Genomic DNA, 16,841 nt, shown 5'->3' on the forward strand with positions numbered 1-16,841 from the left:
TTTTACTTGCCCCATATCTGATGTCAGGTGTAGGCAGTGGCGTAGCGTGGGGGGTGCAGGGTGGGGCTGTCTGCACCGGGCACAACATTTGGGGGGGCGCGCTCGCACTAGCAGCTCTCTGCCCCTACTAAAATCCACGCTACGCCACTGGGTGTAGGACAGGTGAATGTGGCTTGGCCAAAACTGTCCTGCAGGCCAAATGGGGAGGCCTGGTGGGCCTAATTAGAGAGTCCATAGAACGGAAATAAACCTTGTTGTGAAATGCTGTTTCCCAGACTTTCTATGGCACTCGTAGCTTGAGGCAACTGTAGATCTTTCCAGCTTTGAATATTATTGTTTACTCACACTGTATATTTCTATATGCTGCTTAGTTTCTCCTGGTCCTTAAGATTCCATGACACCCTACTTCTTTACTGAGAACAGCCTCCACAGTGCTCATCAGAGTGTAATTAAGTTGTGCCTATTTGATTTTAGTGATGAATATGAAGAAGATGGATTTTGTCAGCCATACAGAGGAATAGCATGTGCAAGGTTTATTGGAAACCGAACCATTTATATGGAGTCCTTGCATATGCAGGGTGAAATAGAAAATCAGATTACTGGTATGTAAAGTTTGCTTCTATTTTCAGCTAGATTGCCATCATTCTTGACCTTACCATAATCTACACTATAGCAAGCTTGCTTGGGATTTAGAATGTTTAATGTACTCATAGGCAGCAGAATATATGGTTAGCTCTGTGTAAACATATTCTTAAGGAAAGAAACATTACAACTTTTGGAAATGCTACCATGAAAACGAAACTGATGCTTAAAAAGATGTAAAATGAAAATATATTTGTATATTTTTTTAAGCTTCATCAACTGTGTGTGTATTTTTACAACCATTTAACTTTATAATATATACAAAGGCTACAGACAAAGTTAGTGGTGCTTAAGTTCTATCGAAAACAGAATAGTAAATTTATAATGACTTAACTCTAGCTGCATTAATGGGGTCTTCAGTGTCACTAGAGGTGAAGTCCAGTTGGTGCCCCTGCACTTACAAAAGGGCTTTTGCTGCTGTGAACACCTCTGCTAATAGAAAAGGATGGGAGATGCTTACTCCTCCTCCCTGCAGGCCCAAAGTAACTCCCCCCCATTCAGCTCCAGAGAGTTGGAGGAACCTTCAGAACAGTGTAGAAAACCTCCTATGGAGCAGCTGTAGGGTTCTTTTGTTAGTGAAGGTGGCCACAGTATCAAAGCCCTTCCGTAAGTTGTGAAGGCCATCAGTTGGATTCCACCCAACGTCTGCTTTATAGACCAGTGTCCCTTAAAGCAGGGCTTTACAATTTGTCAGTCAGCCCATCAAACTCAAGCCTTGTATTGTAACCTGCTAGTTGCTTAACAACTACCCTGTTTTAGTTCCACACAGGCAGCAAAAAGAGAAGGGAGTCTATAGCATGGGACCTTCAGCATGTCAGGTCACAATTCACGCAGTGTTGTCAATATTCAATGTGAAACAGACTTTCATCTCCACATAGATAGACTTCCTTCCCATTATGTATCTTATTTTGGAAGTGGTTAGGCCATGGGTAGGCAAACTAAGGCCTGTGGGCTGGATCAGGCCCAATTTCCTTCTGGATCCGGCCCATGGATGGTCCAGGAATCACCGTGTGGACCGCCAGCGCACGTTCTTTCCCTCTCCCTCACACGGCGGCGGTGCCTCCTCTCTCCTCCTGGCTTCTCCCTGCTTGGCCTAGAGGAGGAAGGGGGCTGGGCTTTGTTGGTGTCAGCAGCAGCAGCGCTCGAGCAGCCACCATTTTAAACAACCTCTCTCCGGAGCCCTTTTGCACGCCACTCATCTTCCCCCCACTGCCAGCCCCTGCCACTCGCAAGACAGGTAAGCAGCCACCAGGGCTCATGGTGCTCTTGCATCATTCCCCCCCCCCCTTCAAAATATAGTCTGGCCCCCCACAAGGTCTTAGGGACAGTGGACCAACCCCCTGCTGAAAAAGTTTGCTTACCCCTAGTTAGGCTATGAACAACCATTATGGTGCTGGATATGTCACTTCACGTTGTATTGCCTAAACTTTTTTGGTATGGTTATATTACAGCTGCCTTCACTATGATTGGAACCTCCAGTCATTTATCTGATAAATGTTCCCAGTTTGCCATTCCTTCACTCTGCCATTACGCTTTCCCATACTGCGATGAGACTTCTTCAGCTGCAAAGCCACGGGATCTGTGCCGTGATGAGTGTGAAATTCTGGAAAATGTCCTTTGCCAAACTGAGTACATCTTTGCAAGATCCAACCCGATGATTCTGATGCGTTTAAAGCTGCCTAATTGCGAAGATCTTCCACAGCCTGATAGCCCAGAAGCTGTAAATTGTATCCGCATTGGCATCCCTATGGCAGATCCGATCAACAAGAGTGAGTGATAGCTGTAAACTTGATGTATTGCATACAAAATATCCTACCCATCTTTGGATAGGACTAAATGTCAAGAAGAATTAGTAATATGCTTTGTGGTCACAGAAGTTCATATTTTCAATTACTAGCCTGGTAGGAAGCCCCACTCATTATTCCAGAATCCGTCTTCCAATGCACCCACCCATTTGTTTGGATTTAGTTTGCAAGCTGCTTATTTAGAATACAGTGGTACCTCAGGTTAAGAACTTAATTCATTCTGGAGGTCCGTTCTTAACCTGAAACTGTTCTTAACCTGAGGTACCACTTTAGCTAATGGGGCCTCCTGCTGGCACACAATTTCTGTTCTCATCCTGAGGTAAAGTTCTTAACCCAAGGTACTATTTCTGGGTTAGCGGAGTCTGTAACCTGAAGCGTCTGTAACCCGAGGTTCCACTGTAGTGCATTTCAAAATATAAATTAACCACTATTATATTTTGAACTGCTTTTTGTACTATTCTTACACCAGTTAGTGTCTGGTATCCAAAGCCTTGCTCATTAAAATCCCCATTAGCCATTCCATTAAAGTAAACGGCACTACTAATGGTAAGTAAAGACTTCTTAAAGGGCCAAAGGTTGCTATGCAGTGCTTCTTTGCTACATTAGTAGGCCTGACTCCAGACACTGAGTAGAGTTCATGTTAGATCACAGACTGATTAGAATTAACATAATATCAAATGGCTGTATTTCTAAGATAGCACAACAACAATTGGATCTCACAGCTGCTCTTTACTTTCATGCCAAAGTAAGGGATTAATTTCAGGTTTCCAGGGCAGTTTTGATTTCTTATATGTCTTTTATTCTAAAATATTTGGGATAAGTGTTTTTGGTTTTTTTTTTTTATTCCCGAAACCTAACCTTTATATGTTCTCAAGTGTATGAATGAATAGCAAGCCTAGCATTATGGCCTCTGCAAATTGAGAACCTGAATTAAATTGAAGGACACGGGTCAGCAGAATGATACCTTCTCTCACTTTCATGTTCTTACACCAATCAGTATGTGCACAATACCCCTCTGATTCACCACAATTGAACTGCTGTTGTCATTTACAGATCACAAATGTTACAACAGCACAGGAGCAGACTACCGAGGGACAATGAGTGTCACAAAGTCTGGGCGACAGTGCCAGCCGTGGAATTCTCAGTACCCACACACACACACGTTCACTGCTGTGCGATACCCAGAGCTGAATGGGGGACACTCCTATTGTCGAAACCCAGGGAATCAGAAGGAGGCTCCATGGTGCTTCACCTTAGATGAAAATTTTAAATCTGAGCTTTGTGACATCCCTGCCTGTGGTAAGTGTAGTAGAACTCTCCCATTTTGAAAGGGAAACCCAAGTCTGGGTGCAACAAAAGGAATTCTCAAAAACCACAGTTGACACAATTATGAGCCATGCCGAGGGTTGAGCCCTACAACTAAGATGAATAAGGTGCAGGGAGTTGAGGAAGACTCATATTCTGCTGGTGAGCAACCGTCAGGAGAGGTGTGGATGAGGAACACGAAGGCCTGAAGGCAAGCGACAATCCAGGCTTCATTATAATTACAGGAGTCTGATGGATCGTGTCTATCTTCTCATTGTTGGACTTCAAAGAGTTTGAGGCAGGGAAGCTTTCTTAATACAAGCAGCATCCACAGTTCCTGCGTTTGATGGGAAACATATTGGATCTCCATGGAAGCTGCTGGCAGGTTCTGGGAACTGTGAGACCACACCAGCCTGCTTATCAAAAGAGACCCATACACATACAAAGAAACATACTCACTTTCTACAGTTGCCCATGGGCTGCGTTGAAATTGCTTCTTGTGGCTGACATGCCAGTTTTACCACCCATGTTGTTGTGAATTCTGCAGCTTGATACCATTTCCCCATCAGGTCTATAGTGCATGTGTCTGACTTCAATTATTATTTTATCAGCTTGGATGTTACTAAAAATAGCTATGTAAAAAGTAAGATGCAAAGCAGCCTCTCTGCTCCAGAAAAGTATGTTATTACTTCAGACTGGAGAATTTTCAAATTAATGGTTGCACTGTTCAGCATTTTGAAATGTGTACAATGTTACGGAAGTGTGAGGTATCTTAGGACTGTCATGTCCCTAAACAGAATACTCAGAATTGATGGCAGGTTGAATAAGGAAACTCACTTGATTGAGATCTATTCAAAACTAACAAGGCTTTGTGGTATTATTATAATTCTACATAACTGGTGAATAATTTGTGCATGAAGCTTCAGAAGAAAGGACACTAAAATAATCTCAGCTTGACGGGAGACTCCTGATGTACAATAGCAGGAGTAAGATATTTTAGATTGCAAAGGTGCAAACATTATGACTATGATACTATGGCGGTGGTGAAGTATTCCCAAAATTTCTGCTTCCTCCCTAAGGAAAAAAGCCACTAAGGACAGGTAGGGGAGGAGAATACCCCCCCGGTATTCTAGTTTTTTGATAGTTCCACTCTCCTTAGTAGGCCCAAGAAGTTCTGAAATAGACGTGAAGCTGCCAGCTAAGGTACAGTGTTACGATTATATCTACCAGTCTAGCTAATTTTAACCATAAGCAGCTCCTGCCTGCCACCTTCTGATGTGAAGTTATATAAAAAGGGAAAGCAAGAATATAAGGAGTGATTTTTCTCTAATCAACCCATACCTAGAAATGTATGTTTTACATACATTAGCTAAGCTTAGCAGGCATACATACTTTTGCCCGCCTTCATGTCATACCGATATATAGTACTACATCTAACTATATAAAACTAATGTGTGTTTTAAAGACTGGTAAGACTATGGTCTGGTTCATACATTAAGTTGCCAGACCAAGAAAAAACATTTATTAAAGCAGGAACAAGCAGTGAATTTCTCCCACACACACCTCTGACTTCTGGTTTATTAAATTACAGTTTCCCATGACTTCTGAACTGAGAAAACTGCCTTATCACTTAAAGGGATCTCTACAAACCAAGACTGAACTGTGGTTTGCAATTGTGGTTTGTAGTGAGCACTTAAACCAGTTTCTTGGTCCAGATGTTATGCAAGCCATGGTTTAACAAACCAGGAAATCATACAATTGTAAGAGCCCTGCTGGATCATGACAAAGGTTCATCCAGTCCAGCATCCTTTTCTCACAGTGGCCAACTAGATGTGCACAAGCAGGGCATGAGTACAACAACATTGTCCTCACTTGTACTCCCCAGCAATGGGTAGTTATGACACTGGAGGTAGCAGTACGCAGCCATCATGACTAGTAGATAACCTCCCCTGAAGTTCAGTTCTGCTCCATCAAAACTTAGATTGCTGAACTGAGAACGTTACATTCAAACTGGGACGATAGGTTTCCAGAACATTTCTCTACAAGATAAACACCTGAATGTGTTTAACAAACTTCCGATCCTACAGTTATAATTTATCCAAAGGATAAAATCACCACAGCCCTTAAAGCAACCCTGAAAGTATTTTAAAAGTTCTACTAGTGAGCACTGATCCATAGCATGAATCTTACTTACATATTCTTGTGAAAAATATTGGCTATCACGAAACAGTACAGTGGTACCTCGGGTTAAGTACTTAATTCGTTCTGGAGGTCTGTTCTTAACCTGAAACTGTTCTTACCTAAAGCACCACTTTAGCTAATGGGGCCTCCTGCTGCTGCCGCGCCGCTGCTGCATGATTTCTGTTCTTATCCTGAAGCAAAGTTCTTAACCCGAGGTAATATTTATGGGTTAGTGGAGTCTGTAACCTGAAGCGTATGTAACCTGAAGTGTATGTAACCCGAGGTACCACTGTAGTATCATTCCGGAAACACTGTCCTTGAGACTTTTCAAACGTCTTCTGTTGAAACCTTCAAATATGACAGGGCAGAATAAAAGGGAATGTCAAATACAGCTAGAGTTGAACTTAAAATGCTTTTGAAACATGTACTTCCTTGAGCTTCTGCATATGCCTCCTATCATGTACTTTTTCCTGTTATTAAACAAGGAGGGAAAGAGGTGAAATGTTGCTATAGGTTTTGCTGCCAAAAATTCAGAGTCTCTGTTCTTTTCTTATCCTTGAAAGATTCATCAAGTGGCTGTGATGGTCTTGGTCTCTCTCATCTTTCATCACTTTGCTACATGTGGCTTCTTTGACTTAGTAGTTCACATCTTCTCTTCCGACTTGTCTGACTTTACTGTCAAGATGTGTCAGCCTAATGTTCAAGCTCCCACTCACCTCTCTGGGCAGGGCTTGAACTAGACCAGCATTTGGTTTTTCTGGATGGAACCCCCAATTCTTTTGGCAGCATGCCTTAGTGGCCAGCATTTGTTATGGCTGCTTCAGGAGTGTGTGGGTGGTGGGTGTCAGCAGTGATCAGCTGTTTGCAATCCAGGAGTGATGTGTAGTGCCCATGAGGTTAAAGTTCTTCAAGAATGGGGAAGACCATTATCTTTTAATATTGGAGAAATTAAAAAGATAAACTCACAGCCTTAGACATTTTAAAAAATGGAAATAGAAACATTTGTATTACGCAAACAAGCATCTTGCAAGAGAGGGAAGTTTCCATTAACTTCCTCCCCACCACACTCCAAAGTGTGCATGATCAAGAACAAATAAGAGCAACTCTCCTCCTATTACAGTATAATATCTACATGCACCTTTCTTTCTTTCCAATGGTTTTTTTTGGGGGGGGGGCAGGTAGGAGTTGAGAATACCAGAAACAAAAGGAAATATGCCATATAAAAACACAAGATTAATAATTAAGGAGGACTTAATGGATTGCCTGGTATGCCATGGTCCATGGGGTCACGAAGAGTCACACACAACTAAATGACTAAACAACAACAAAATAACATTCACACACCACTACCATCCTTCCCAGAGGATCTTTCAGGGTGTTCCCTTCCTTCATCTGGCCCTTATACCTGGTATGTAAGACTTAGGTGTACATAAAATGCCTACAACAGATGTATGTGGCTCCCTCTCTCTGTTGCATGGCTTGCTTACTTAATTGCAAAAGACAGGAGAGCACCAGGCTGACCTATTCTAAGTAGGCTTTATGGCACACTTGGACACTTGGAAAGTCCGTAATGCCACCTACAACAGTAGGTTCTCTCAACTCTTTTGTCACCTGTCTCATTGTCTTTCTCTCTCTCTCTCTTTCTTTCTCTCTCTCTCTCCCCCCCCCCCCATCCTCCATTCCTTCCTTCCGTCCTTCTAAAGCAGCTCCATTTTCTCACCATGAAGCATTAGGGTCTTCTGAACTCTACACAGAATGCTACTCAACACCTTTGGCATTTTTTCAAATATTTTAAAAAGAACAACACACACCCAAGAGTGGGAGATATAAACCCATCGATGTATACAATGGAAGCCTATATGCCATTCTTTCTCAGCACTTGTCACATTCAAACAGTGCCACTAATTACCCAATGGATGGCACACAAAAAACCCTAATGAATCAGAGAGCCAGAGATTAAGAGTTGTACTTTTGCCCATACCTAGAAAAGCACAATTAGAACTACTTAAAAGAAATTTGAGAACTAGCCTGCACTTGAATTTTAGGAATGAAGTTCATGTCACAGTTAAGATAATGCAGTGCCTCATTCCTTCAGGGTTCTAAACTCTAGTATCTGTTGGCTCTCTGAAATAGTATACATTATCTATGTGGCTTTTTCTGAAAAGATATGGAAAACATTCCACCCCATTTGGTTTGGCCAAGGCATTGTATACCTGTCTGGCTTCCCAAATATGTTGGCAACTTTTCAGTATAATCAAAAAGTCTCAGCCAATTTTTGTGTGTGTGGAAGGCATTGAGAGGCACCTAGCCCATTTATGGGTTATAGCATTGGCACCACAGATGGACATTTTTGTGATGTTACTTACGTAAACCCACTCTCTGCAGAGAAAACAATTGGTTCCCCTCACCCCATTAAGGCAGTTTTGAGCTGCAAAACTGCTACTCTGCCAAAATAAAGCATTACAAAAACAATTAACTATGCACTAAGCTCTTGTTTTTCTTAATGTCTAATCTATCTGATTACAGGGCAACCATAGCCAGTTTGGGTGGGTATCTATCTTTTTGGTCCAGGTTATCTCAATTCTTTGTCATCTGCTGTCAAGTTTTTCCTAAAGAATACCTTTGCCATATGTCAGGCCTTTTAGAGAAGCATGAAATCCAACACTAATGTGAATATAATTATTTGTTGGGGATTTAAAAAATGTTCCTCCAAGTGCACTTCATACCCCATGGTTTCTGAATAAATTCTTATGATAATGGTTTGGATTTAGCTGGCTTTTTTCCAAATAGGATCTGTGGCTATCCACTGGAAGCTCGAAGTGCCTTCAAACGAACTGTACTCAAACTTAATAGCACACAACTATCTGGTATTATTGTTGCTCAGTCAAGAAATAGAACAGTCATCAGAAACAGTTCATGTGGCACACAAAACTTGTGTTTTATTTCATGTACAAAACTGCATTCTTTAGCATGAGATTTTATGCTTTTCTTCCCATTGTTCCCCACCCCTCTTTTTCTGAATTAGACACAAAAGACTCCAAGGAAAAGAATAAAATGGAAATCCTCTATATATTGGTGCCAAGTGTTACAATTCCCCTGGCTATTGCCTTACTATTTTTCTTCATCTGTATTTGCCGCAACAACCAGAAGTCTTCTTCCCCTCCAGTGCAAAGGCAGCCTAAGCATGTCAGAGGACAGAACGTAGAGATGTCTATGCTGAATGCATATAAACCAAAGGTATTGTTGGTGAAATCCACTTTATATGCCTATGTCATAAAAGAGAAATGTTTCCACTTAGTATTCTAGTTCAAAGAACCTTTGCTATTTTGGTCTCTTCCAGCTCTTTTGGGTGCAATAGTTTTCCTAATGATGTGTCAATCCCAGCTGACTGCATTTCACAAATACTAGTAGGACAATATTACAATTGTTTCCACTCCATAAAATATTCTTTCTTCTGTGAATATAAAATTGTATTGAGTTTGGACATATGCTAACTGATTCAATAAAAACAAGAAATAAACCAAATTCCCAGTTTTGTACATGAGACTTAGGCTTTGTACATGAGACTAAATCCTGTACTCATTTACTTAAAGCTTACTCCTATTGGACTCGGTGAGACTTGCATGTGAGTGGCTATGTGTAAGATTGCACTGTTAGGCTGCCATCCTAAGCACATTTACTACAGAGTAATCCCTAACTCAAGGCACTTGCTACATGCTTAGTATAATATCATAAATTGTGTCCGCTCTTGTCATTCATTTAATAGAAGCAACTGATAGAGATAAAGTGTCCCCTGACAAATTTCCTTTGTACTTGGTTTATGTTGGCATAGTGCCTCATATGTGTTTTACACTTCTTTGCATTTTGTACACCACCATATGACAAATACCTGTCAAACAAAAACTAAGCAGATTTATAACTGCTTAACTTAAAATGAACCCCTTTCCTGCCAAAACTTTATGACTTCATTTTCTTTCATACTTTTCCACTAGGTTGGTTAAAACAGACAATCCTGCATGAGGTCAGACAGAGGTCATTTCACTTTCATTACTAAAATATAATTTACAATATGCCAGACCTAAACAAGTTTTAGCCTAAAGGATTTGTATAATATAAACCATCTGTGTCTCAACAATACAGCTAATTTCCTGCCATCACTGCACAGTCAACTGGCTGCTTGTTTAAATGCCTCTGCAATATATTAATTCACACAGTATTTATCTAAAATTTGTAAATGGTTAGGAAAATTAGAATTCAGTCCTGAGTGTCACTTTCAAATGATAATAAAGTGCATTGGGGCTTTCTGCTCCTCCCCTTTTCTTTTTCTTCTTTTGTTTGCAATACTGCTTTGGCAAAATTGGAGTGAGAGTAGCAAGGATCTTAAGTAAAGGAAAACTTAATTTCCGAAAGGTCCTGAACATTGAGTTCCCCACTCAATTACTGTCACCTACTTCATGAATGGAAACATTGAAGTTCACATGCTTTATGACGGAATTATTTTTAACTCTGTATCTATAAAGTAAAGAAATGGGAAGGGGTGTCTTGAAAACCACTGCAGCACCACTCTTGTTATAGTATCCTCCTACAGTATCAGACATATGGCACTGAGATTTTAGCCATCATCCAAATTAATTGTTGACATGTCGTCTTCTTTCTAACAGAGCAAAGCCAAAGAGCTGCCTCTATCTGCTGTCCGTTTTATGGAAGAGTTGGGTGAATGTGCCTTTGGCAAAATCTACAAGGGACACCTTTATCTACCAGGCATGGACCATGCTCAGCTGGTTGCAATTAAGACCCTAAAGGACTGCAACAATCCACAACAGTGGGCAGAGTTCCAGCAGGAAGCCTCTCTGATGGCAGAACTGCATCATCCCAACATCGTTTGCCTTCTTGGCGTTGTGACTCAGGAGCAGCCAGTCTGCATGCTTTTTGAGTACATGAATCAAGGGGACCTGCATGAATTTCTTATAATGCGATCACCACATTCAGATGTTGGGTGCAGCAGTGATGAGGATGGTACTGTAAAATCTAGCTTAGATCATGGAGATTTTCTGCATGTAGCAGTTCAGATTGCAGCAGGGATGGAATACTTATCAAGTCATTTTTTTGTTCACAAGGATCTAGCTGCTCGAAATATTTTAATTGGAGAACAACTTCATGTGAAGATTTCTGATTTGGGACTGTCAAGAGAAATCTACTCTGCAGATTATTTCAGAGTTCAAAACAAGTCCCTCTTACCCATTCGTTGGATGCCCCCAGAGGCAATTCTGTATGGCAAATTCTCTTCCGATTCAGACATCTGGTCCTTTGGTGTTGTCCTGTGGGAGATTTTCAGCTTTGGTCTCCAGCCCTATTATGGATTTAGTAACCAAGAGGTCATAGAAATGGTTAGGAAGCGACAACTTTTGCCATGCTCTGAAGACTGCCCTCCCAGAATGTACAGCTTAATGACCGAATGTTGGCATGAGCTGCCATCTCGGAGACCAAGGTTTAAAGATATCCATGCCAGGCTGCGTTCTTGGGAGGGGCTGTCAAGTCACACTAGTTCTACTACTCCTTCTGGTGGAAATGCTACCACTCAGACAACTTCTCTCAGTGCAAGCCCAGTTAGCAACCTGAGTAACCCTAGGTACCCTAACTACATGTTTCCAGCACAGGGTATACCACAAGGCCAAATTGCTGGATTTATTGGCCCACCAATACCTCAAAACCAGCGATTTATTCCTTTAAATGGATATCCAATTCCTCCTGGATATGCTGCTTTCCCAGCTGCTCACTACCAGCCTGCAGGCCCACCCAGAGTAATTCAGCACTGTCCTCCACCAAAGAGTCGTTCGCCAAGTAGTGCAAGTGGATCAACCAGTACCGGCCACGTGACTAGCTTACCCTCTTCAGGATCTAATCAGGATGCAAATATTCCTTTGCTGTCTCATATGTCTATGCAGAGTCATCCAAGTGGGATTAGTATAACCGTTTTTGGAAACAAAACTCAAAAACCCTACAAAATTGACTCCAAACAGACATCTCTATTAGGAGATTCCAGTATTCATGGACATAATGAGACCGTGATTTCAGCAGAGATGTAAATAAACAAGACTTTTGTAAATAAACCTATTTACAATATGGAATATAGAACGTTTTTAGAGGAGATTTATATTCAAATATTTTATTGGAGATTCTTCTGGCTGTATAAAGAGATATTTGCAATAAGTATCTTCTGTGAAGTTTATTTGTGCTTAACAGGATAAAGAGGTGCCAACCGTATTTTTCAAAAATGGAGTTTACACTCAATATCTTGGGTGAACCCTTATTTTACAGCTACCAAGGAGAAAGAAATTTGTGTGTGAGAGAGTGAGTGAAAAAGAAACTTAACTGTGATATGTTTTATTTAATCACAGTTCCTTAAACCAAGTAATTTCTGTCTCAGCAATCTTATTATTCTAAACCCATTTTAATATTGGTCACTTTTATGAATGAACGTGGTTAAGACAAATGTTGAGGACGATTAAGTACACTCCTGTAGAATGGAAGTTGTACTCTTTTTTGGTCTAATGTGGTTTGAGGGCACCACAAGACACAAGTACCTGATCCAGTGATAGGGTGAAACCAAACACAGTGATAAATTTGCTTGTATTTCATTCTAATGGCACACATTGGGCATTGACTTTTATTATTTCCCCCCCTTTAAACAGCATCCACAAATCAGAAGTGTAGTGGATGTGCAATATATTATCAAAACGACAATTCCTTTTTATACAAGAATTTTGTTCAGACATATTCAGTTTTGAGTATGTAAACAGTTTCTGTCTAGTGATACATCTAAGCTCATGCATAAACTAGGACAAGCAATAGAACCCTCTTGGAACTGCATACGATAAGTGAGTGAAAATTATACTTCTTGACGTTATATCTGTAGTTGCAATAGAATTTTTGTATCCCTTTGTTGCTATGCAACCCTTTAATTAAAGAAAACTCTAAATTCTTATTTTATAACAGACAATCAGTTTTCCCAAGAATATTTATTACTTCAAGTAAAATAAATAGCTTTTGTAGTGATAACCCTGAAATGGGAAGCCTACATTCCATCAGTTGTACACAACAATTTTTTAGAAATTTTCTATGATAACTTTTGTATGTCATTTCAAATAATGTGAATTAGAATTAACTTTTTACTAGAAAATTGCATTTTTATTACTGAATTTTATTCAGGTGTAATCAATCTGGATTATTTTGAAACCACTGTAATGTTTGAAAAAATACTGTGTAAATTACAACCTCTCAGACTTTTTTATTAAAATAATTTTTGTATGGATTATATACACAAATCTTTCAGACACTTGACAGTACTTTTTTTCAAAATCTTTTGCACAAAAATGTTGTCTTTGTATAGCAGAAGTGAAAAATACATCCTGCTTTTTATTTCTTGTCTGTTTCTCATTTTTTAACTACGTGGATATGCCTTTAAAATATACAAGGTGACATTTAGACAATGTTTTAATACATATTTTGTTTTCATTGCATGCATTTGATTACTGTATTACTTTATTAATCTACTCATTGAGGATGTTGCACTAAGGTAAGCATGTAAACGTAGCAACACAGACTACTTTATGCAGAAGCTAAGTGCATTTTTGTATTTCAGACACAACCAGAGTGATATTAAACTCTGATTATTATATGCTGCTGGATATTAAAACATGGTATTAAAGAAGAACATGCATATTTTCGGAATGATAATCAATGTTCTGAAAATCTCAGATGAATTAAGCGCCACATCCTGCTAGCCTTCCTTATACAATAAGTCAATTGAGACTATTGTTATTAGTCATTTGAGACTATTGTTAACCATCATCCATCGCCAAACTGTCCCCAGATCAATCTCACAAAGTGGGCTATTTTATGTTTTTCTGTGTACTGCTTACTTTCTACAAACTGCTTTTGAAAATTTCCCCTTCATTTTACAGAGTTATTTGCCGTGCAATGAAGTAAAGAGACAACTGTCTGAGGAAAAACAATTCAAAAGCCCCTCCCCCGGGCTCTTCTATTACTATTATTATTACTATTCTAGTCACTATTGCTAAAGAGATCAAAAGTTCTCATGAGATGTATTCTGAATGACAAGCCAAATTGCATATATTTTAATTTGTGGATGCTTTAAGCATCTTCAAAATACAAGCCAATTGTGTGTCTGTTAAATATAGAATATTGGCAGTGAAAACCATGCACTGAGGAAAAACTGAGCCAGTTGTCTTGCGCAATAGAAAAAATCGTTAATGCCAACTATCAAATCTTTTTCTTCTTGCACAAGGTACAGGTTGTGTGCTTTTTTTTAAAAAACCCACTTAAATAGGAACAGGAATTCACAAAGGAGCTAATGAAGACAAGAAAGCAGTTCAACACTATCAATTGGATAATATGGGTGAAGCTTGAGAGATGCAAATGTAAGTTCAGAAAAACAGCAATATTAAAGGACAAAATCCTGTCTAATCCTGCTAACAGAAAAAAGCACCTAATTTAAAGGTTACCTCACACAGTTTAATAGTTTCATTACCTTTCACAAAGATTCAATAGAGGGGCACTTTTACAAAGCAAGCATCACAGCTGGAACTGGGAATTGCCCTGCAGTGAGTTAAGGACTGAAGATAAATATATGACAATGAACGTGACAGGTCTGAATACTGCATGGTTCTTGGATCTGACAAACCAGCAAAATAGGATTTTATTTTTGAAATACATGCAAGAAGACTTGTACACTTACTGACCAAATCTCTTGCTGGACCTGGAGCCATACTTGTACCCAGTTCTGCATTCATGCATTCAATGGGGTAAACAAGGACGGGGCATCTGTGGGTGTAGCTTGACATCAACTCCCATCACTGTTCACCATGGTCATGCTGGCTGGTGGGAGCTGGACTCTAGCAACGTGAGGGCCACAAGTTAGTTACAATTATGAGTTCTCACATATGTTGTTAGTTGCTCAAGAAAAGAATTCATGCAGTGAGTAGAATTAAGTTTGGATGGTCAACCATGAAGCTAACTGGGTGACCTTTCACAAGTCACTATATTATCAGCCCAGTCACTATACGATGCAGTTGTGCCCCAAGGAACAATGAGGCTGCTAGCAATAAAATTGAGGACACTATGGCCACATTCAGGTGCAACACGGAGCCATAGGCTATGGCTAAGCAAATTATGCTGTGTACAAGCTATGTGCTGGGGCTTGCAGCTCAAAGTCTCCCACATTGCACTTCTTTTCCTCCAGTGAGCAAACAAACCACAGAGTGGCTAGTGTTAACTACCTCTGACCCAACACTTGTGGTTTGTTTAGCTCCAAGCAAACCACAATCTAAAGCCAAATCTCAATTGTAACTTGTTTGGGAGAAACAATTCCTGGGCCAGCCACTAATGCTAAGCCAGCCACTACATGGTTTGTTTGCTCACTGGAGGAATGAACAAAATGGAAGCTGTATGCACAGGCTCTTTTGCTTAATCAGGGCTTATGGCTTGATGTTACATACACAGTGAAACAGTGCATTCCAAAACTCATGGGTATGTGTGAACAGCATGCTCACTAGTAACAACTTCACTAACTGCACATTTATTTTGGCAGGCTGTTTCTTCACATAGCTCAGCTGGATCACCGCACTGACTAACCAACTAACACATGAACCAGAAAGTCATTGAGAGTGTGGACTTCAGCCTAGAGCAGGGATAGCCAGTATTGTTGGGCTGTAACTCCCAACATCCCTGACCATTGACCATATTGGCTAAGACTGGCTGAGGTGAATTTGACGATTTCCAGAGTGTACTATGTGGGTTGTGCAAATACTATTAATTGTTTGGCTCAGTGGTATTCCACTTTTATCAACCATTTCAGCTTTGCAAGCTGGTTAAGGAAACTCTTCAAGAAAGTGTCAGAAACAATGAACAAATACAATACTTAAAGAGCCTATTTAGAACATACGTGTGATGCCCAGAGCAAGAAAAAATAATAAAACACTGTGTGCACATTTACCCACCCCCCCTTTCCAAATACGGTATTTCCCTCCATCAACAGGAAATAAAGCAGTCACATTCTCTTACATTACACATGCAAAGCACTGCTACAGCATAAAGATTTAATGATATTGGAGACTGATTATGCAGCTCTTACTCATAAAACCACATCCATCGATTCTCAGAAAAGGTCTGTCTTCTGGCTGGATCTTCAATCGCTAAGGATCATCACTCACCAAAACACCAGTCTCTCTGTGGGCCTACAAACCCTTTGACTTCACAATGGGGCAGCTGCAACTTTCTGCAATAATTTTTATAACCATATTTTTATGAGGGTAGATGATTCATTCAGCCGATATACCCCAATCATATTCTTGTTTGAGCTTGAAAAAGTAAGAACATTTATATTGCTGAGGTAGTATATAATGCTGAAAACACAAGACACTACATATTGAGACTATGTATTGAATTGGTCTCTGTGAAGAACAACCTTGAATCATCAAAATAATCTTTATGTCCGCAGTGGGACAACTGATTTCAAACCAATTTCATTTCTGAGTGGAATTGTCCATTTTATTCCAGTAGTGCTAAATATGCATGTGTTTAGAAGCAGGATTTCAACTGTTCTGACAGATTACAGTTGAATTGCATCTAGGGGTGTGCATATGTTTTGTGATGAATGGAAAACTAAACAACTAGTGGTCCAGTTCACATTTATCCCAATGCTCAGAGGATGAAACATGGAAGAATGGAAGCACTGTTAAAGGTTTTCAGTGGGTGGGGATTACATGTTTTTGCTGGCAGCAGAGCAGAAAAGCAGTAGCTGCTCTTGGCAGCCACCCATCTCCCCAGAAGCTTCCAACACAGGGTAATTCTGGGATACCTGGGAAGATAAAGTGGCATCAGCTGCAG

At 40.1% G+C, this 16,841-nt stretch overlaps 1 protein-coding gene and 1 long non-coding RNA gene across 4 annotated transcripts in view; one reads left to right on the forward strand and one right to left on the reverse strand.

The window, feature by feature from the left end:
* ROR1 (receptor tyrosine kinase like orphan receptor 1) overlaps positions 1 to 13,352 on the forward strand; it is a 149,440-nt gene extending 136,088 nt beyond the window's left edge. For all 3 annotated transcript variants that reach the window (XM_083448021.1, XM_083448019.1, XM_083448020.1), the window contains exons 5-9: positions 475 to 602; positions 2,094 to 2,411; positions 3,501 to 3,746; positions 8,959 to 9,170; positions 10,595 to 13,352. In XM_083448021.1, the coding sequence (XP_083304147.1) occupies positions 475 to 602; positions 2,094 to 2,411; positions 3,501 to 3,746; positions 8,959 to 9,170; positions 10,595 to 12,019 (2,329 nt within the window). In that variant the 3' untranslated portion in view covers positions 12,020 to 13,352. The remainder of the gene's footprint in view (positions 1 to 474; positions 603 to 2,093; positions 2,412 to 3,500; positions 3,747 to 8,958; positions 9,171 to 10,594) is intronic.
* LOC310680979 lies at positions 8,842 to 11,283 on the reverse strand. Its single transcript, XR_014513034.1, has 2 exons — positions 11,172 to 11,283; positions 8,842 to 9,199 (listed from the first exon to the last, which is right to left on the reverse strand). It is a non-coding gene; the product is annotated as an uncharacterized lncRNA (long non-coding RNA).
* Positions 13,353 to 16,841: the final 3,489 nt, after the last annotated feature.

Source organism: Podarcis tiliguerta, assembly GCF_965153285.1.
Source record: "Podarcis tiliguerta genome assembly, chromosome: 6".
Lineage (NCBI taxonomy): Eukaryota > Metazoa > Chordata > Lepidosauria > Squamata > Lacertidae > Podarcis > Podarcis tiliguerta.